General features: G+C 41.7%; 1 protein-coding gene across 3 annotated transcripts in view; it reads right to left on the reverse strand.

Moving 5' to 3' along the window:
• Positions 1-21,378, reverse strand: part of dock4b (dedicator of cytokinesis 4b) — a 116,292-nt gene that overhangs the window by 77,105 nt on the left and 17,809 nt on the right. For all 3 annotated transcript variants that reach the window (XM_056367312.1, XM_056367313.1, XM_056367311.1), the window contains exons 2-6: positions 8,138-8,221; positions 5,708-5,748; positions 3,287-3,342; positions 3,095-3,191; positions 2,363-2,511 (exon numbers count right to left, since the gene is read on the reverse strand). In XM_056367312.1, the coding sequence (XP_056223287.1) occupies positions 2,363-2,511; positions 3,095-3,191; positions 3,287-3,342; positions 5,708-5,748; positions 8,138-8,221 (427 nt within the window). The remainder of the gene's footprint in view (positions 1-2,362; positions 2,512-3,094; positions 3,192-3,286; positions 3,343-5,707; positions 5,749-8,137; positions 8,222-21,378) is intronic.

Here is a 21,378-nt window from a genome sequence, read left to right on the forward strand (position 1 = left end):
AACTGTTCCTCTCCATCCATTAACCCCTTAAGTTCCTTCACATCCTCAAACGGCTCCACTTCTCACTTTCTCCCTTCTTCCTCCGTCTTTTCTTCTTCTTCTTATCCTTGTCTAGTCTGGTTCTCTCATTGGACCAAAATAGCACGACACAGTGTGTCTCCTTGTCAGCAATAAGAGAGACAGGCCTGGTCAACCATAGAACAGCCCACGAAGAGGGACTGTCCCAACCATCTCCTCAGTAAGGACAAGGTTGTGTGTATGTGTGTGTGTGTGTGTGTGTGTGCATTGAGTGTATGAGGAGGGACCGCAGCAGGGAAACAGAGGAGAGTGAAGGGTAAGAGAATGAGAATGACAGAACTTGTGAATTTTTTTTTTTTTTTTCCAATTTCACCCCCGTGGCATGGAGAGGAAAGAGAGAGGAAAGATGGAAAGAGTGCCGTCTGTGTGAGAGGGAAAGAGACTTCATTGAGTGAGGAGCGTGCCGGGGGGGGTCACAACAAAAGACAGAGGAGCAAGAAGAGAAGAAAGTCAGAGAGAGAGAGAATCTGAGAAAGAAGGAAAGACAGAAGCTCTAGGAACGGAGCTAAGAAGGCCGAATAAACAAGTAACTGAATCGCATATTCAGTTTTATTACAATAATCTATTTTTATGTGAAGAAACAGGAGATGTGACTATTTCATTTTCAAATGCAGTTTCATTCGCTTTGTTTAAATCACGTTAAACATCATTCCATTAGCAGAGATGATTGTGGTGAATTTGTAGGTTTTCTTGTAGCTCATTAACAACAGATTGTGTATGCTCCATATTATTGATAACCTTCTTCCAAAGTGTAGTCTAAGTTTTTTTTACATTGATTTCTCATCTTCCTGGCAGATGCAGTTAAAAAGATTTTAGACTTTAATCTCTCTGCAGGTAATCCCTCACAGTGAGCAGGAGGTTTGATTTATTTTATTCATTTGTTTTGTGGAAGATATACTGTCTTAATGTGGTTATGCAGGTGTGAGCAGGGAACGGAAACAATTCATGCCTTCAAAGAAAGTCAGACATCCAACATTTTAAAGTCAGTCCTGAAAGTATTTCACAGCTATGCTGTCAGAAAATCACAGATGTGTAGCTCTTTTCAGTTGCATGGCTGTGAAAACAGTGAAACCTAGGAGAAGTAGATTGAAGACAAATACTAAAATGATGGCTTTGCAATGTGTGAACCATGACAAAGTAACAACGCAAGTCACAGGTTGTTCCTTTGTAATTTCCTGTTGTACCATGTTGCAGTTAATAGATGTAAGAGACAGGCAGAGGTGGAAAGGGAGACGGAGTTGCACTGCTGCTGAATGTTTTATGCTTGTGTATTCCATCCTTTAGTACATAATCACTTTGGGGAAAAAAACTTAAAATTAAGTTTTGTTCACTCAATAGAATTTGCCTCCCTCTCTCTTTGTTTCTTGGTCACACACACGCGCACACACACACACGCACACACACACACACACCCCCCCACACACACACACACACACACCCCCCACACACACACACACACCCTCTCTCTCTCTCTCTTTTTTATACCAGTTGGAAAACCAACTGCATTTTCAACCATTGTTAAAAAGTCAATGTAAGTAACAATAAATGTCTAACTCCCATCCTAATGATGTTAGTGGCAGCCAGTGCTTGCGTGCTGTGTGTGTGAATAAAGCTGCACAGGAGTTGCCAGCTGACATGCACTAACTCTGTCACAGTAGGTCTTGTGCTATCGGAAAGTACTACCAGTCAGAGCAGGAACTTAACTGTAAGTGCCCAGGAATTGTGGCAGAGTAGCTAAATTTTTGTTCCTCCAGTCAAAACACCTCTGAGTTCCTCAAAACGTTCTTGGTTCCCTGGGAAAGTGTGTGCGGTGGAAACTGTCATCAATAAGCAAACATGGAAACATGAATTTTGTACCACTTTGTATGAAAAAGCCTGTATATTCAGCAACCAACTTGCAAATCTCTGATGTCAAACTTTAAATACATCCACCAAAAAGTGAGACTTAAAAGTCGTTCTGTTTCACAACTGCATTGCCATGCGTTAAAAAAAAAAAAAACCTTTTACAAAAACTAAGCTGACAGAATATTCTCTGTGATGAACTGCCAGTCTCAAGCAAGGTTCTAGTCACTGGCATTTGATTTTCATACAGCATTGTGAAATAAATGAATTCCGATGGTTGAGCAACGGGTAAAACAAAAATCTATCTTTTATAAATATTAAATTAGATTATCAAAAAATAAATAAAATTAGCTATTAATGAGCTAAAAGACAAACAAAAGTCAGTCATCAGTCATGTCCTTTGCTCTGCTCTTGAAGCCATATTTGGACTTTTGAAACTCACTCATTGCCCCAGTCCAATCTCGCTGTGATGTGCTGCTTGACATCCCTCATGCGGTCATGGGTGAGGTGGCCCACCAGCACCTGCCTCCTCAGGTCCAAGATTTCATTCATCACGTGCCAAAGCCGGTGGAACAAATCGCCCTCATTCTTCTGTGGAGGGAGAAAAAACGGAAAGGAGGGACGAAGAAGGAAAAAGAGAGTCAGTCGCACGCGGTGAATGAAAGGGAAACTGACAAGAAGGAGGACACAGATAACAACAAGGAGAATATACAGTTGCGTCGAACCACCCAAAACATAAGTGAAAACAAAGTGACAGAACACACATTACAGAGGCGAATCGACTTTAAGAGGAAGACGGCGACCCAGAGAGAGGAGCAGACAGCGACTGAGAAATGGATTTGTGCAAATTAGCTTCAGTGTCCTGCTGCTTTTTTGCCACAAATTTATGCACTTTGATCTGCTCGTACTCATCAGCTCAATTCAATGAGCACCCCAGATAGCTTAACAGGCCACAAACACAATCAATCCAACGAATGAATGTGTATGAAAAAGCTTTGACTGTTTGCAGCTTCTGAATTACCCAGGGCCAAATAAATTCCCTTCATGAGAAACCTGAAAATGCAGCTTCGCTTAGGAAATGCAAACTATGTGTGTTTGTGTGTGTGTGTGTGTGTGTGTGTGTGTGTGTGTGTGTGTGTGTGTGTGTGTGTGTGTATGTTTCAAGGATTCTTACCACATAGAGCTGTTTCCACATGGCACCCCAGTCTCGCAACGTTGATGTCATCTCTGTGATGACAGAGTCTTCAACAGGGATGACCGTCTCAAATTGCCTGCAAACATACACACATGCATAAGAGTTAGAGTGCAAACCTCTACCATAACCTGCACGTAAATATATACATGAAAGGAAAAACAGATTACTTACCCTTTATTCTTGACATGGGCATTTTTCAAGTGGATGTAGCTTGAAGGGAAGATCCCCTTTGGGCAGAAGATAAACAGGTAAATGAGAATCACAAACACTGCTTGAGTCATTGTCTTCCTCTACAAGTGGCATTAGCATTTAGCTATTAGCATGTGGAAATGATACACATAATCAAAACAGTGTTATGTGTGTTTGTTGGTTAAAAGAACGAGAGAGGAGCAGACAAAAAGATAAAAGCAAGTAGCAATGGGATTTAGGAAACAAAAAAAAAAAGATGAAAGTGTGTTTGTGTATGTGTATGTGTGTATATGTATGTTTGTGTGTGTGTGTGTGTGTGTGTGTGTGTTGTGTGTGTGTGTGTGTGTTTGTGTGTGTGTGTGTGTGTGTGTTTGACGCTATTAAACTGCAAGTTACTCCCTTCTGAATTGGGGAGATCAAAGCAGAACTTATGTTTAAGTAGATATGTAACAGACACACACACAGACTCTGAACACACACCAAACACTTAGCGCCGAGCTACATTTGAATTTTCACATGTTATGCACATGAGCTTTTAAAAGCCACCCCCTACGACTTTCAATCAGACTTTCAGTTGATGTCACTCGACTTCCATCTTTTATCCATGTGTGTTTTGTGCATAGGAAATGCAGCTGAGTTTGCAGAGATGACTCAGTTTGGTTTTAATTTGTGGATTTTGAGGAAGGACGGGCTTTTTATTTTCAAACGATAATCAGACAGAAACTTACTGGTATCAAATTGTTTGATTTGGGTTGTAACTTGAGTTTTAGCTTTTGTAATACAAATGATTTAGTTAATATTTCAAACTGTCAAGCTAGCTATACTTATTGAAGAACCATGTGTGTAAACAGCAACCTCACAGCTCCATAAAACCAGATCAGTTATTAGAAATAGAGCAGATAATCATGTGACAGAATCTTAAAAGCAGAAGTTTGTGGTCCAGTGTTTGGTGGAAGTAATTTAATGTCTTCTGTGATCAATGTTCTTGTAATTTTAATTCTTTAGCAGAACAAAAAGAGGATGCCTCTGTTGTTCCATCTGAGGCTTCTTCCTTTTTTCCAGTTACAGGATTTTTCAGGGGGATTTTATTTCATTTTTCATCAGAATTGAGTGTCTAAAAAAAGAGGATCGTATTTTGTAAAGTCATTTGAGGCCAACGTGTGATTTGTGATACGGTGATATGGTGTAATAAGCGTGTCGCCATAGTGTCTTTTTTCTGTGTCCCAATAAGGATAGAGAGTATGTGGAAAAGGCGCTGCAGCGTCTTTTTTCAGAGCGATTGCTTCTAGTTGAAAAACTTTTCAGTAAGGCGCTGGTGTTATCACTGTAGCTCCGTTTTAGGTAACCAATCAGATGGGGAGAGACTCATCACCCCCGTAACCAAGATAGTTTTGGCTGTATCTGTCTATCTGGACCTTTATATGTTGGATAGAAACTACCACAACAGAGACAGAAAAGCCCAATTGTCGGAGCAGATCGGCTGAACACTGAGTGGCGGTGGTGATACGCATGTTGTCAAGATATTGTTGCCATGGAAATAAAACCCACGCGCAGCGCTTTTTTGACAAAGCACTGGGATGAGGCGCTTCTCAGCGCCCTGCCAGCGCTTTTCTGCAAGAAAAAAAACACTATGTGGACACTCGCCCTGAATTGACTTGACTCTCGTTGATTATACAGCTGAATGGAGTTCAAGCATCTCTCATTTTTCACACTGTGACATTTCAGTGAAAAGTTGTTTCCATTAAAGGCCCCCTACACCCACACAGGTGTTTTAACTTAATGTGGCTGATTAGCCCTTTGCTCAGGTTGAAGTTGGTTGGCGCTACGCTGGGAATTACACAATGTCACCAACCTCCACAGAGGCCTGCTAATAAGACTAAACCTACAATTAGACCTTTTGAATTGTCAGAGTTACTAACAACATTAACAACGATCAATGGGTGCAACACAACTGACAGTGAGGGAACTGTGGGTACATGCCCACACAGTCCTGAAAAGAGCTCTAATAAAATGAAAAATGGATGGACTGTTGGCGTGTGTGGGGTTTAGCGCCAACTTAGCAGATAAAGGGAGAGCGGCTAACCACATGCAGCTGATGACACCAACATGCTGAGCACTTTTACCAGACAAAAGTCTTTAGTTTAACCAGCTGACAGAATTGAATAGTTACAGCTGATGACAGTTGTAATCCAAGCTGGTTAAACTGCCAATTGTGGCTAACAACGATGGGCCTGAGGGAGACTTTCTGTTTGAAATCACTGCTCTGTCAGTTGACACAATGTTTAATAATGAAAAGAAAATCATGAGAGAGGATGTCACGATTGAATTAGTGCACAAATTAGTTATAAGCAACCTAAAGAGAAGCAAAACATACACACACTTCAAAGAAGATGGCTCACTCACCTTGACATTAGGATTCTTCAAGATGAATCCTCGGTACCAACCTGCAGAGACAAATATTCACTGTGAATATTACACCTTTATATCTTTACTTCTGGACTGCAGAACAGAGGAGGCAGAGAAATATGGAATAATATATATTTAATAACAGGACAACTGGGTAGGAGAGAGCTGCACGCACAAAGAAGTTCTTGATAAGCCCACCAGACATTTACGTTTCCAATTCAATGCCATGAGAAAAAGGGACTGAGACATTTAAGGATCTCAGTGCACAAAGTATCTCAGCATTAACTGAATAACTCTCCACCGCCAATAAAACCACCTTAGATTTTGGTTTTATTTTTTTTAGCAGAACTCGAGAGCATCGCATTACATAAGAACTTGTTTTTCTAACAGCTTGTGTATGCAGTGACCACAGGTAAACACACAGCAGACCGAGGGCAAGAAACCTCTGACTCATAAAGCCTCTGAAAGCTCTCTCAACCTCACTGTGACTTGTCCTCACAGGTGTGAAAAAAAAAAAAAAAAACATACAGAGAAAAAAGGTGAAAAAGCTGTCACTTGCATACGCTCGCACTATTCTCACACCATTACACACTCCAATCTAAGCTCAAGCCAAATTAGTACGTGCTTGATGCTTCTGCAAATCCCAGCGCTGATAGAAACAATCTGATACATTTACATGGGAGGCTTTGAGCTGATGCTCTTTTCCAAACTGACGATATAAGCTCATTCCACTGTTGCAGTCATTGTTAAGTCCCTCCAGATAAGAGCATTTGCAAAATAGCTCAAATGTAAATGTATTAGATTATTCTAATCACTGTTGGGTTTCACCAGAGCATCTGTGACTTAGGTGGCATTTTTCTCCCTGACTTATTTCAGACATGCATGGTCAGAATAGCATTTCATAATTTGTCTGGGTCTGCACTGTGGAACATATGCTCAGTATTTCCTAGATGAGTCATTTTTTCAGTAGCAGAGGGCAAACACTGTGGCAGCTCTGTGCAAGCTTTTATGTCAGTCGAGGAGGGAAAACATCTGTAATAGATCATCAGGTTGTGATAACGGATCAATGTTTTCAATCAGTTGTTCCCAACCAGTGGTATGTATACACCAGGGGAGGCTTCTGTTTGGGAACCGCCGCTTTAAATCACAGTTTATATACTGTGCACTCAGCCTAATGTATTCACTCCTCTGAGGAACTTAAGAAAAGTTCAAGAAAGAGCCAGTGACGGGCCGAGTCTAAAATTAATTTCCGAGGGGAGTTTTCAGGCAGGAGCCGCCGCATGTCAGTAAAGACACATTCCCTCTGAAAGCTCTTGTGTTTTGAAGTGTCAACAGTATCAACATGAGGCAGAGCCATTAGTCGGTCTCCTCTGCTGTCAGCAGCCCATCTCTCAGCCTCCTCCGCTGCTGGCAGGATTTTGATTTTTGTTCCTCCCTTCTGGGCCAAGCATTCCGCTGGCTGCGCTATTGTCTACTTCCTCTGGGTCTTCTACTGCAATATCACATCCCTCTGGCTGGCTGCACGACTGGCTGCTCGACTGACTGACTGCCTGGCTGTGCTGGCTGACTCGCTCTGTGTGAGTGAGTGCGTCTGTCTCCCAACAGGAAGTGAGACAGAGTGTATCAGGAGCTCCTGAGGAGAAGGGTCTGTGTGTGTGTTGACTGCTTTGCTCTGGTCGGATGGTTTCATATTAGTATGGAAATAATAAAAACTCAAATTGGGTCCCTTTAATGTATAATGATCACCACCGCTGCCTTCTCCAAAAATGTTATATCATGTAATTTATTATCTCTGTCTTTCTTATTTTACCCTTACCCGTGGAGATAGGAGGAAAAAACATATTAACATACATAGGGAGGGACAGACAGTGAGTGAGCGAGAGAGAGAGAGAGCGTGTAAGAGAAAGAAAGTAGAGGAGAAAAACAGACTCGGCGTGGGCAGGAAGGCAGGAAGAGCAGCCAGCCCGTGGTCCAGGAAACAGTAGCAAACATGAATTTCCACAGGCATTCATCACAGGCATGATGCTGCTCATTTTGTGTGTACACTCCACCACAACATCCCTCAATAAGATATGAGAAGTGTGATGATACCCCATTGGAAGTGCATCAGAGACCAGACAACCATCTGAGCGCGTCGGTTTCGGTCTATTTCTTCTATTTCTGCTTGCATAAATCTGCGGATCAACATATGCGTGTGATTTGTGTACGAGTGTGTGGGAATGTGAGCGCTTGTGCCTATTAGTGTGACAGCTTTCATATGGATATACTTAGTCTATAAACTTTATGAAAAGAGGAAGTTTTCCTGTCATTTGTTTTCTGTGCGTGTAAATACATGTGTTCGCTTCACTACTCAATCAAAAGCAATTGCTTTCACTACTTGTGCAGCTACTTCAGTTTCTTTCCCTCACAGAAAGCTGTACACTGTACCTTCACATTTCTCCAGGATCTGCACCGTGTCTCCAATTTCCAGTGGGAGGCCATGCTGGACGGTCCCTCGGAAACTGGCCAGCACTGCAACGAAAAGAGGCACAAAACACCCACATGAGTTTTTTTTTTTTTTATCTTTGATCTTGGTTATGCAGAGTTAGAAAATAGGTCCTGAGACATGAGCAGAGTGATACAAAACACAACGCTGCTGGAAAACAACTTAAGAGAGAGGAGGTGCGATCAATAATCTGTGTCAGTGAAATAAAATCAAAAGCTTATGAAATATCCCTGCTCAACTCAAAATAGTAATACACAAATCAAACTTGCATAAGTACATTCTGAGTAACACAGAATATAAGAAACCCATTTTGAAGACAAAACCTTTCAAGCAACATAACCATAAACAGAAAAGACTGAAAAAAACATTCCCTTTTGTAAAGGTTCGTGAGGACAGTTACAGCAAGCGAAGCAACACCACCTGTTCAATCCTGAACACACAGGGGTCGTACATCACTGTGGGTGATGCAGAGATAGAAGCAGCAGCCTGCTTTGAATCATCCTGAGCTGTTTACTGTAGACAGTCACTCACTACTGAGAGACTCGCCAGCAGACAACCTCAGAGATAGATATAGGTGGAAAAATAACACCTCTGTAACTGTCTCTAGACTTACAATGACCTCTTACTGAAGCCCTGCTTATACATGCATATATATATATGTATATATACACACACGTATATATATATATATATATATATATATATATATATATATATATATACACACACGTATATATATATATATATATATATATGTATGATGTTTGTGTGTCTTCTGTATGTGTCTGTATCACACAGTTCCTTTGGTGCCCTGTTTCCAATCCCAAAGCTTCCATATATATATATACACACACGTATATATATATATTATATATATATATATATATATATATATGTATATATACACACACGTATATATATATATTATATATATATATATATATATATATATATATATATATATGTATATATATATATTATATATATATATATACACACACGTATATATATATATATTATATATATATATATATATAATATATATATATATATGGAAGCTTTGGGAGTGGAAACAGGGCACCAAAGGAACTGTGTGATACAGACACATACAGAAGACACACAAACATCATGTCTTCCGTTTCTCAGATCACTATTAAAACAGATGGACAGCAGAAGTAGGGATGGACTCTACACATGAAGCTCGGCGAACTAGTTATCAGGAGCACTACTCCTACGCCTGTGAAAACGGTGGGAGGGCAGCTTTCTAAAGTCTGAAAAATAACCTCTGGTGATGCCATCAGGTTTATGTCACACCGGGCTTGAAGACTGCAATTTTTTTGTTTTTTAACAGAAAGCCTGAAGTTTGACCCACACTAGAGACTAAAAAATAGGATATCTCTGACTCTGCAACACCAGTCTTTTCTTAATGTGTCTATTGTGAGTCCCAAAATATACTTAACAGCTGGAATTCCCCTTTAAGGAAATGTAAAAAAAAAAAAAAAAAAAAAGGCAGAAAAAGAGATCTTGCATTTTACAGATGGTGGTGTGTAGAAAGTGGCAAGTTAAACATGAGAGAATGACTATAGTGAAACAGGAAAAACTGACATTCTGCTTTGAGACGATGTCAATATATTGGGGTGAGATATAAGATTATATAGGTTTTGAATCGATGTTGAAGCAAAGCCTGAAATATAAGAGGAGAATAAGTAAGAGAGTAGAGACAGAGTGATGCTGATGGTCCATTAGCATTGAGCAGTACTTTGCGCTGTGAGAGTGTAATAGTCATCAGCAGAGTGTCAGTCGACAGCTCTTCAACCAGCTCTTTAAAAACAGAGCTATGTCCCGTTGACTCGATTGCTGCTGACACACAAACACGCACACATGATGAATTAACCCACATACTTAAACCTGCATGCGCACACAGATATGTCAACCGCTGCACACATACTTGCAGATATAGCATGCAAACAGCTGGCAGGTGACACACACAGACTGTAGAAATGTTTACACAAGTTCTTGTGCAGAATTCAAAACTCACACAAGTAGCCTATTCAAACGGCAATGTATGCAAAGCACACATGGACACACACAGACATCGCATTCACACATGGACACACACGTGCGGAGGGGGAAAAAAGACAGCTTCACTTGGATTTGCAGTGGAAACGTCTAACAAGAGTCCCTGTCATGCAGAACTGAGCGAGATCCCGGCTCAGCTGAAGTGTGTAAGAAGAATTCCACTTCTTCTGCCTGCAGGGATCGTCCTGTGTACCTGAATGAACTGTCCAAGCACAACTGAGAGAAGTTGCAGGGGGATTATATTTAATCCAACACAATTTAAGGACAGTGACCCGCACCCAGAGACCATGAGTGAAAATATGGACACTAAGAAACTGCCAAAATATTTTTAAAAAATCTGTAACTTTATTCTGGATTCTGCTGCAAATTCACATTTTCTTCCTCATTTTTCACTTCACTTCCATCAGCAGAAGCACTGACAATGTTCTTTGTTGTACGGACTTAAACTTTGGGTTAAAAATGGTTGATCCTTACAGAAAGTTAGATTATTTGTTGATAAACTTGGCAAAAACTGAAAAAGGATGAACTTTACTAATAGATTAAGATGCACTCAAAGAGAAATATCAGTTGCGAATTAGAGGCTGACTGCCAGAGGTGTTTATTCATCAGTTTTAGGTTGTTTTTTTTTTTCTGGCACAGTAGCCCACGATCCATGAGAGGATTCAGCTGAATTACCCATCCACCCACTCTCTCATGTTGACATTGAGATCAACTCTGCTGATGAAATCAAACAGCAGCTAGACCCTGTGTGCCGTCTGCAACTCTGTGCATGTGTGTGCTAGTCTGTGTCCTTCTGCATTTCACAGTGAAGCTTCGCCAACTCCTTGTTATCCCTCAAGCTGCAGAAACACTATCTTTACAAGGGATTTGTCACAAGTGCACATCTGACTTTGTAATTCATTCAAAGACCAACCACTTGCACACGCACAGAGGAACCCGAAACTTGCCTACTTTTTGTAATACATTCAAAGCCCAATCACTCACACACACACATGCACATGCAGAGGCAATCACAGCAAACACACTTCCACTCACAAAGTGTGCCCAATGCATGAATTATCCAAGTGACTTTCCCAGCTGCAGTGAACTAAATTATTCAGTTTCAAGTCGCCTTTCTTTTTCTTTTTTTCTTTTTTTTTTTTTTTTTTTTTTTACTGTGAAATGAAAGCTTCCCGCCTGTCGATCCACAAGCCAGCTGCTGTCTGTCCGTCTGTCTGTCTCAAACTCCCTGTCATCCGTCTGGGTCTGACTGTCTGTCAACTGTCTGGACCGGCTAACCGCCTAATGATGCACTAAGGTGTTCACTCTCCGGGGGAATTGATTTGTTTTTGTTTTGTCCCATTTGCTACGATTGCGGGATGTGTCCTAATGCTCCAGAAAAAGAGAACAGCGAGTACAAACGGGGAGAGAGATGCCATTCATGGCTGTTCGACCACACAGCTGCCACAGAGTACAAAAACAGGCATAGCAGGGGTAGAATCCTATAAACGGACCAATGCACACACACGCCACACACACACACACACACAAGCATGACACATCTAAGTGGATGCCACTGGTGCATGAATATCCTATTGCATAAACTGAACAAAAGCAGACCTGCTGATGCTCAGATATGACATTAACGCACACACACACATTGGCTGCCTATTGAAGCTGTTAGACCCAGTTTCCAGATGGCCTGCACTGACCAGCATTTCAGCCACCAAAAGGCAAACTCAGACTCTTTCTGTCACACACACACACACACACACACAGTCTGATTCTGTGCAACACCACTGGGTCGCGTGGAGGACGCTGCTATTCTGGACCAGACTGTCATCCCTGAACTAGACATTACACAAAGATGGCAGCCTGGAAGAGCGCACATGTACACATGGATAAACAGAAGCACACTGATGAAGAGGGAGACGGGGAGAAACAATTCATTCTGTCAATTTTCTCGGGTAAATGGATAGAGATGAGCGGATCCGGACTGACAAAAAGCAGCAAGCGTCAGAGTTGGTGGTTTGACACTGATGCGGCGTGTCACTGGGTGTTCACAGGGCTAACGTGGCAGCAAACATCTCCATCACAACTCTTGAGAATGCCACTTTGGAGATATCAGCTTGTGAGGAGGTCATACAGAGAGAGAGGCCAAGAGGATGTGAGAAAAAGGTGCCATGCTTAAAGACAAAGACCAACACACGCCATTATATGAACTGACAATGATGACGTTAAATCCTCTCAAAGATTATCAAGTCAATCAATTTTACAGACAAGCTGATTTTTTCTTCTTTTTTTTTACTTGATACTTGTAAATGCATATACATACAGTGTACACACCCACTACATACAGTGTATAATATGAGCAAATGAATCTGTTCCAAATAGGTTCCTGTTGCATTCCTGCTGGTCTCAGGTCTGTGGGGCAATAACTGTAATACTCGAGAGGTTCCTGTTTAACTCTCTATCAGCTGTAATGACGTGGTTCTTACTCTTGCAGAGGGGTGAGAAGTGCCTGGAAGAAGTGTATGTATTATCAGAACTCTTTTGACCCCAGGTAGATGTCAACAGTATCGAGGAGCAGGTGTAGTTATTTCGGATCTATTGCAGTCAGGTTCTGACTGCCCTCAGGTCCCTTTCAGGCCAGGTTTCTTTTTTTGGGAAAATTACTTCATACATTGGTTTCAGGGTGGTTTTCTACTGGCCTGTCCAAAATGCTGGACACATGAAAAACTTTAAGAGTCGACATTTGAGTGTAACTTCTGCTACATGAGCTCGTATTCCTCTGGCCTCATGTTACCTCACATAAAAATGATCCAAGGAGTTTCAGGCTGAAGAAAAAAGAATTTAATTTGGGGAAAAGAGGGCACTGGTTTTGGATCAGTACCCAGTATCCGCAGATATGCTGTTGCTTCCCTAATTGTCTGTTGCATATCTTTAGCTTTTGGAGTTTTGTTTGGACATAAGAAGTTTTCTGAAGATGACACCCTCTGCTTTTGGGAAGTTGCGATGGGAGTAGACAAATTATTATTTGAGGATTAATTATTTAAAAAACATCATCATGGCGTCATCAATAATAAAAATAATCATTAGCTGCGGCCCTAACCCAGATATCCAACCAAACAAAGTTGCACTGAAAGCAAATAATCTATTCATTAACTGACAGCGACTGTGTCCACATGGGATCTTGAAATCAGAGGTTGTATTTCGATCTCTTTAATGCACTTTCACCTCCTTTTAATCCATTAGGACTAGATCTGCGTTTGCTAGTTTGCAAGCACATTCTGCTGAGTAAGTCGAGATCCCTAGAAAGCCTGCTGGCTTGGATTAGGCTTACATGTGTTTTAGGCTGCCACTTGGAGTCAAGGCCTGTCAAACCGCGTTACATTTGGTTTGCTCGTTGCTCCGTCTAAGCTCCTTAGAAGAACAAACACTGCCACAGGCCCCAAGTAAGAAGAACACCAGTGCTCCTCCTTCAAAAACAGCCTGCGCGATTTTGAAAAAAAAAAAACACAGGCAACGTCTGAATGAGGCAGGTATACCTCCAGTGATCAAAGCTCCATGTTGTGTTGCTGCTAGACTCAAATTTACAGACACTTCACCATTTAAGTGTAAAAAGAAATAATAGAGAAGCATGAAGCAGCAACTGATTCTGTCCCTTTCTGTACTAAAGCACAAGGCAAATTTCATTCAAAGCACTTAATGTGCTTTTTAACCTAATTAGCCTGACCCTTTCTTCCCTCCAAATGATCTGACAATGATTCACATGCATAATCCACTCCCACATGTTAATTATACAGCATTTATATTATTAATATGCTAATTTGACAACACAGCAACTGATGGCGCTGCACTGGCCTCCATTGCTGCCAAATGTAAGGATCATGAATATTTCATTTGTGTGTGGGAATATATGTGTGAGCGTTATGAAACAGTCACACACACACAAACACACATTTGTAAGAGTTGATTAACGGGTTGGATTCTGAATAAGGCAAGAAGAGTGATGTCCAAAGGGGAAGCAACACCTGTTTTCAGCCTCTTTCTTACACATTTAAAAGGTGAACACTTTCAAAAGAACATAACCCACAGACCCTCTTCAGTTCCTCATGCTGAATATTCCGCATTCTGCACTCCACTGGCCAAAAGCATAATTCAGTCAGACCTGCATCTGCCAAACCAAAAGTGCCTTGTATTCCAGCAATGTGACTAAAACATTCCTACTTAAACCAAAACTAGCTCAGCTATGTTTTTCTCTTAGCCAACTTCATGCACACTGTGTTCCTAATCAAAGGCTTCAGGCGTCTATATTTCTATGTGGCAAAATGAAAAAGGGTCTAAAATGCCTCCACGTCATGCTATAATGCTGTACAGTATGTCTCCCACCACCTTGTGGATTCAAGGCAGGGAAAGGGTGAATGTGGTTAACAACACACAAGGACTTACTGACTGATTTTGTACAGTCAGAGAAGCCAAATCACAAAGATGTGTGTATGCATATATGAAGCACACTTGCAGGCTCAAACGCACATAAACTCATAAGTGTGACAGAGCAGGAGAGGTATCTGACAGCTTTAGTGCAGCATAAGACAGATTAAGTCAGTGTGTGTGTGTGTGTGTGTGTGTGTGTGTGTGTGTGTGTGTGTGTGTGTGCGCGCGCTCATGTGAATCTGTAGATTAGATTAGAGGAGATTTCACTGGTTGAGCTTGGAATGCTGGGAAGTGGCATCACACATTTAAAAGCAGGGGAATCAACAGGGGTTGTCAGCGGGAGAGGAGAGCAGGCAGATGTCTGAAAGTAGCAGCGCTGAGAAGGCCTTGAATAGGAGTCAACTTGGCACTTGTGCACACCAAAACAGACAAAAACACACACATGTGCAGACGTAGAGCTCTGATAGGCAGTACGGACAAAAGCCAGGCCGGCAGAATCACCCAGGAGGAACGGCTTTCATTTCGCCCTCTCCATTGCCGGCCGCCAGGTCCCTTTCGATGCCTTTGTGTGTGTGGAGATAGCAAAAGAAGCACCATCGCAAAACCGCTCGCTAGCAACAATAACCCTTCGCTCAAAATCACGCTGCCGGAGCAGAAGCTTTCAAAACAGAGTTTCGTGAGGAGTCTTATTACTTTTTTTCTTCTCTTTTTTTTTTTTTTAATTGCTGCATGACAAAAAGTGCAGCTCAGGGCTCAATAACATTTCATCATTACCTCAGAGTCTGAGACAGAATTTGAAATCTTATACCTACAGTAACTGACTTGTGAAAAAATAAATACAAACTGTGCAGGTAGGTCGCACAGCCGCTTATTAAAAAGAGAATGATTCCACAAACTACTATGGACTCCTGCTGGTCTCCCCTCCACATCACCTCCAACATGATTTTCACTGAAGAGGCTGCTGTACACGCATCCACACACTGATTTTGTCAATTTAAAACAGAAAAAAAAGGAAGCGCACTGTATTATTTTTCCATTAGCTTTTCATTAGCATAATCTCTGGCTAAGGTAACATTAGCTTCTGCCCCAGTCATAAAGTACAGGGAGAAACACAAGCAGCATTCAGTCTGTCCTACTGGCCTGAGCAGGAGGGATTCATAAATGACTCAGATTAAATAGAAATATAGGTCAGTGCGCTAAAACCTCACCTCATTCCCAGGCATTAATCTGACTCTGTGTGTGTGTGTGTGTGTGTGTGTGTGTGTGTGTGTGTGTGTGTGTGCAGTTTCAAAGCTAGCTAAGTGCATGCATTAGATAGCCCTCTGATGCTAAAGTAGAGATGAGATGATTATTATAATCCTCTTGGTAGGTTTTATCTCACCTGCATAAATTTGTCATTTTTCCCTCTTCTGTAGTAATTACCAATGGATTATGACATCACTACTCCGGTTTTTATCTCTTTAATGTCTAAATAATGAAGCAGGGAATCTTTTTTAAGTGGTTTGTACAGTTTCTCAAGCAACTGCAAAAGACTTTGGTCATATTCATACTCTTTAATCCCATCTGACTCTCCTGTAGTTCATATGTTTTGTACCTTGGAATAGCAAGTCACAGCCAGTGAGGTGCATGACAGCATAAGGGACACTTCCTGTGACTGGGTTGAATGGCATTCTTGCCAAAAAAACAAACCAGCCTGGATTTCATTGAGAACTGATCTGATGCCAGCTCTCCCTGGAGAACAAGAGGGTCACTGTTGAGTTGCCACCAGAATTCAGCTCCAGCGTTTTTATGTCTGTAAACAGACACTCCAGAGGGCTCCAAGTAAGTCAAGTGTGATTCAACATATTCACCAGTCATGTTGCATTCATTGATTTTTAGCCCAACATGCCGTAAACACAACACTGGCATATATGTTATTAAGGTGATACGGCTAATGTGTTAGCAAACACATCCAGCAGGTACGTAGCAACGTTAGCATTCATCTGGCGTCATGTTTCTGGCCACAGGGTGAAGGTAAGAACGATATTTGCTCCTCCTTTTAACTCTCTACTGTTCTCCACAAGCTAATACGTTAGATAGGTGGCTCTTTCACTGCTAAATGCTTCACTGTGTTCAACTTTGCCTGTCTACTTTTTTAGCACCGGCACATAGCACAAAGTGGGTTATCAGAGCTTTTTCACAGAATGCAGCTTCCTGGAAATGTGATCGCTGAACGCAATGAGAGTGGATCAAACATTAAAGGTGCATGCTGTGAAACCCAAACAAAGAGCTGAAAGATGCAAAGAAAGATGCTAAGTTACAGGGGAAACTGCAGACTCAGGTTCTAATTCTCTACGGGCTTGTCATCGAAAGTGACAACCTTTCACATTACACATAATCATTTCATCCATTCTTGACATGAAAATATTCATCAATGCAGCTTTAAAGAATAATACCATTTATAATAATACCATTTTGTAAACCTTTATTCCAAAACTTGGGCCCTAGCTTTGTCCACCATGTCTATCAGTTAAGAAGCCAACAGTTCAGACAGATTAACTTGAAGACTTTATCTGGGGGTGAAACTGAAAGTGAGCACACCCAAGACTTCCCGTAACACAGGAAAATTAGGAGCATGTACAACTCGGGCAAGGAGGCCTACACTAGGTCAAAGCTGAACCAGGAAGTTCCTCTGCAAACTGTGATGGCTGTTTACAACTGACAGTTTGTGTTGTAAGTGTACATTTTGTCGTGCCTGTCCAACTATCCTGGCGACTTAAAAATTGATTTCCATTCATTTTTCCTGCCTCCTTGGCTTTCTTTTTAGGGATGTTGCAGTATTCACAGATCTCAGCAAATAACTTTGTGGGGACAATGTTAACATAGAAAATATGACCTAACTTGTAATTAACCAGAACGATCCTTATTTTGTGGTCACTCGAGTTCTCTGATAAACCACAGCATCCGACTGGTAGAAGCATCCATTCTCTCGTTCTCATACTCTTAACACTCCAGATGCAAATGCCGGGAGCTGCAGCAGTTAGAGCAGCAGCTGAACTCACACCGACACTTGTGCCTACCCATCCTCCCACCCTGCAGAGAGAAGCATGGAGAGGAGAGTGGAGGAAGAAAGGCTAAAATATACAGAGTGAGAGGAGGGAAAGGAAGGGTGTGGGGGAGGCTGGTGATAAAGCAATACAAGAAAAAGATTTAGGGAGAGAAAGTGGTAGTGTAGAGAGTGATGAGGGAGAATCAGAGTGAGAGAGGTAGAGTGGAGAGTAGGCTGCTGCTCCCACTAACAGATGGAGGGACGATAGAGAAAGATGAGAGGAGAAACATCTGCTTTTTTTTTTTTTTTTCCCGTCAGGTATAACGGTTAAAAGTAGGAGTGTCAAATGAAACCAACTGCATCAATCTGTCTCTCTTTCATTCTGACTCATCTACAACCTCTCCACTTCCTTTCTATTGTACATCTACCATCCGTCAACCGCGCTCTCTCAGGAAAAGGAAGGTGCGACTGACCTCTATGTATACTTCAAGCTATCTTGAATCAAATTACAACAAATTATGCATGTTTGCTGCAGTAGCACATGTAGGCATAAACACCCCCCCCACCACCACACACACACACACACACACACACACACACACAGACACACACAGACACACACACACCCTCAAAGCTGCCAGGAAATCAAAAGGGTGAACATGCAAGTATGCGGCCTGAACAGAACACGAGCAAACCTGAGGATGTGTGACCTTTGCGGTTGCATGCAAACGCTAGACACACACACACACACACACACACACACACACACACACACACACACACACACACACACACACAGTACGTTATCTATCAATCCACAGAGATTTGTGAGGCATTTGGCAGGTTGCATGTTTAGCTGTCAGTAGCACTATTAAACAATGTCTGACATCACACCTCACTGGCATGACATCAGCAAAAGACTCCCACCACTGATAATGAAAAAAAAAACAAAAAAAAACACACACGCTCTATTTCATTGCTTCAGGCTGTAGGAACCCAAACAGCAGTCAGGTCCACACTGAGGATGATGAAAAAGTGATGAAACAAAATCCACCAGTCTGTGGTTTTATCTTGCAGCGCCACTTTTTTTCACACGATTTTTCACCACTTGCCAAAAATCAAAATCTGAGGGTGTGGTTTTCAAAAAAGGGAAAACGCTGACCCAAGGTGAAATGTAAATCAATTGGATTTCATAAGCAGAGCAGGTACAACCGCTTTGATGACTTAGTCGAGATTTTTTATGTGTCTGTCAACAGACTTCAAACTGAGAGACAGTAGTTTAGCCTACAGCCACAGCCTCAAGCCTGTATACATACAAACATAAGTGGGATTTGTGCTGACTGGGGAGCAAGAGGAGGCAGTTTGGGTAAAGACAGACAGAGACAGAGAGGCAAGGTGAAGGACAGATAAAGACACCCAAACAGTGAGACTGATAAATAAAGCAGCAGAGAGAGAGAGAGAGAGAGAGAGAGAGACAATAGAAAAGAAGAGAGATTGAAAGAGTGAGGGAGAGCGAATCAAAGAGAAAAGTAGCTCTCAGCTCTTGTCTATCTTACTTCACTTTGTTTGCCCCTGTACTGTATGTCAGCTCGAGGGGGGAGAGAGAGATCCTCCCTGTCTGCTCTCAAAACAGGTACAAGCTGACGGCAGGGCCAGTGGAAAGAGGTGTGGACGAGAGCAGAGAACTGAATACATACAACAGTCGGATCAACCACAAAGAGGAGAAAGCAGAAGAGATGGCTGCATGGTATAATATCTGATATCTGTATGAGGAAATAACTGATAATAATTGGATATGAAGTGACAATCTTGTTAGGAATAAAAGATTTTAATAAAAAAGGTGAAAGTGTAATATTTTTAAATTAATGTGGCGTTACCGAGGGTGGCTGGACAGGCTTCCCGTGCACAGATTTCAATGCGCCATTGCCTCACCTTGCTGCAGGTATAGACATTATGTACACAAAGAAATCTGAATAATTCCCCACTTACTTACTTTCATCTTTCAAAACCAGACACTTTTGTAACAGCTCCGAGACTTTTACCATGATGACAGCCTCTGGGACATGATGTGCACCAAACCGTTAAAACTTAAAGTCATAAAGAGGGAACTTGTTGCTTGATAAAAGGCATGACTTCAGTGTAGCTCTGGCAAAGAATGACATAAAAGCAGGGGGAACAGATCAGAAAAAAGCAAAGCACCCATTTGTGAAATAACAGTAAGCAGTTATATATGAAAGACCTAGAGGAAGAATAGTTTTGATATTTTTTCTTCTTTTTTTTTTTTTCTTAAATCATACCTGTATTTTTATTTTAACATTCATTAAAAATGTAGGGTATTTTTATGTTTTTTTGCGCTTCCACTTAATCCTGGTTGATTGTAAAGAGCAGGTGAACTGTAATTTTCATGCTCTCTTGAATGAATAAATTGGACCTTGAATCTTGAAGTGGGGTTTTTACAGGCCTGAGGAAAATGCCTGGTCTGTGCAGCCCAGTGTTTGAAGGATGGCTCTCATTTGTACACTCAGCGTGTGTTAGTGTGTTAATGTGCTGGTATCATACCATTCGACTCTGTCATATCATGCCGGACAGCTGGCGCTTATCACCTCATTAAAAAATATTTCTCCCACCCTGCTCTGATGAAAAGCGTGTTCTGCGCACATACAGTATCTCAGCATGCAAACATGCATGAGACTGCACAGATAGATCTGTGGAGGCGCGCACACACACACACACACACACACACACACACACAAATTCACCCACATGCTTATTGTTTGCGCGGCGAGCAGGGGGTAGTCCGGTGTCTCTGAATCTGCACTGAGCCACAAACAGCCATATGGAGGCTTTCTTCTTAGTTAAACCCGCTGGATTGTTGCACGTCAGTAGCCTGTGCACAAGTTACACTTTTTTATTACATGCAGATGGAGCCTGTTTTGAACACTGACTTGTTGTTAAGGCAACAAGGCCTGCCGCAACATCACCGCCACCACTCTCAATTGTAGGCTGCGAGCCGTGACACATAAGCCCATGGAGGACGAGCGAACTTCCAACAACTCGATAGCGCACACAAACACCTCCTCTGAGCTAAAATTAAAACTATTGTTCAGCATTCCTCACTGCAGAATGAAATCTATCCATGTTTCCAGGCGCTAAACGGGAGCGGATAAACACATATATGTACTGAAGGGGTAATTCTATCATGCATGTGTGGTAATAAAAGGGCAGCAATGCTCTCGATCTCTCTAGGGTTTAAAGCTATGGCATTATGGGCAGTGAGGAAATGAAAAGAATCTGAGCTTTACTGCTTCACTGTAAAAAAAAAAAAAAAAAAAACACAGCCTGGCTTCTTGGTATAAATACACAATTCCATACCTTGGTATCTATGTGGCATCTCACAATATGTATTTTTACATGTGTGTCCTCGGTTAAAGTGCACTTTTGTGTGAGTGCACTCATGCCAACAGAATCTAAACAAGCGACTGTGTTAACATGATCCCTGTGGGCTGGAAAGCTTCTGCCTCATCTGATTAGCAACCCTCTGCTAAAGGGACACACACACACACACACACACACACACGTATATATAGACAGGGATAAGGGAAGGATGGGGTAAAGGGTTAAACTGAGAGTGGGGAAGAGTTGGGTCAATCAGCAAGGGTC

This window comes from Seriola aureovittata, chromosome 22 (assembly GCF_021018895.1).
Source record: "Seriola aureovittata isolate HTS-2021-v1 ecotype China chromosome 22, ASM2101889v1, whole genome shotgun sequence".
Lineage (NCBI taxonomy): Eukaryota > Metazoa > Chordata > Actinopteri > Carangiformes > Carangidae > Seriola > Seriola aureovittata.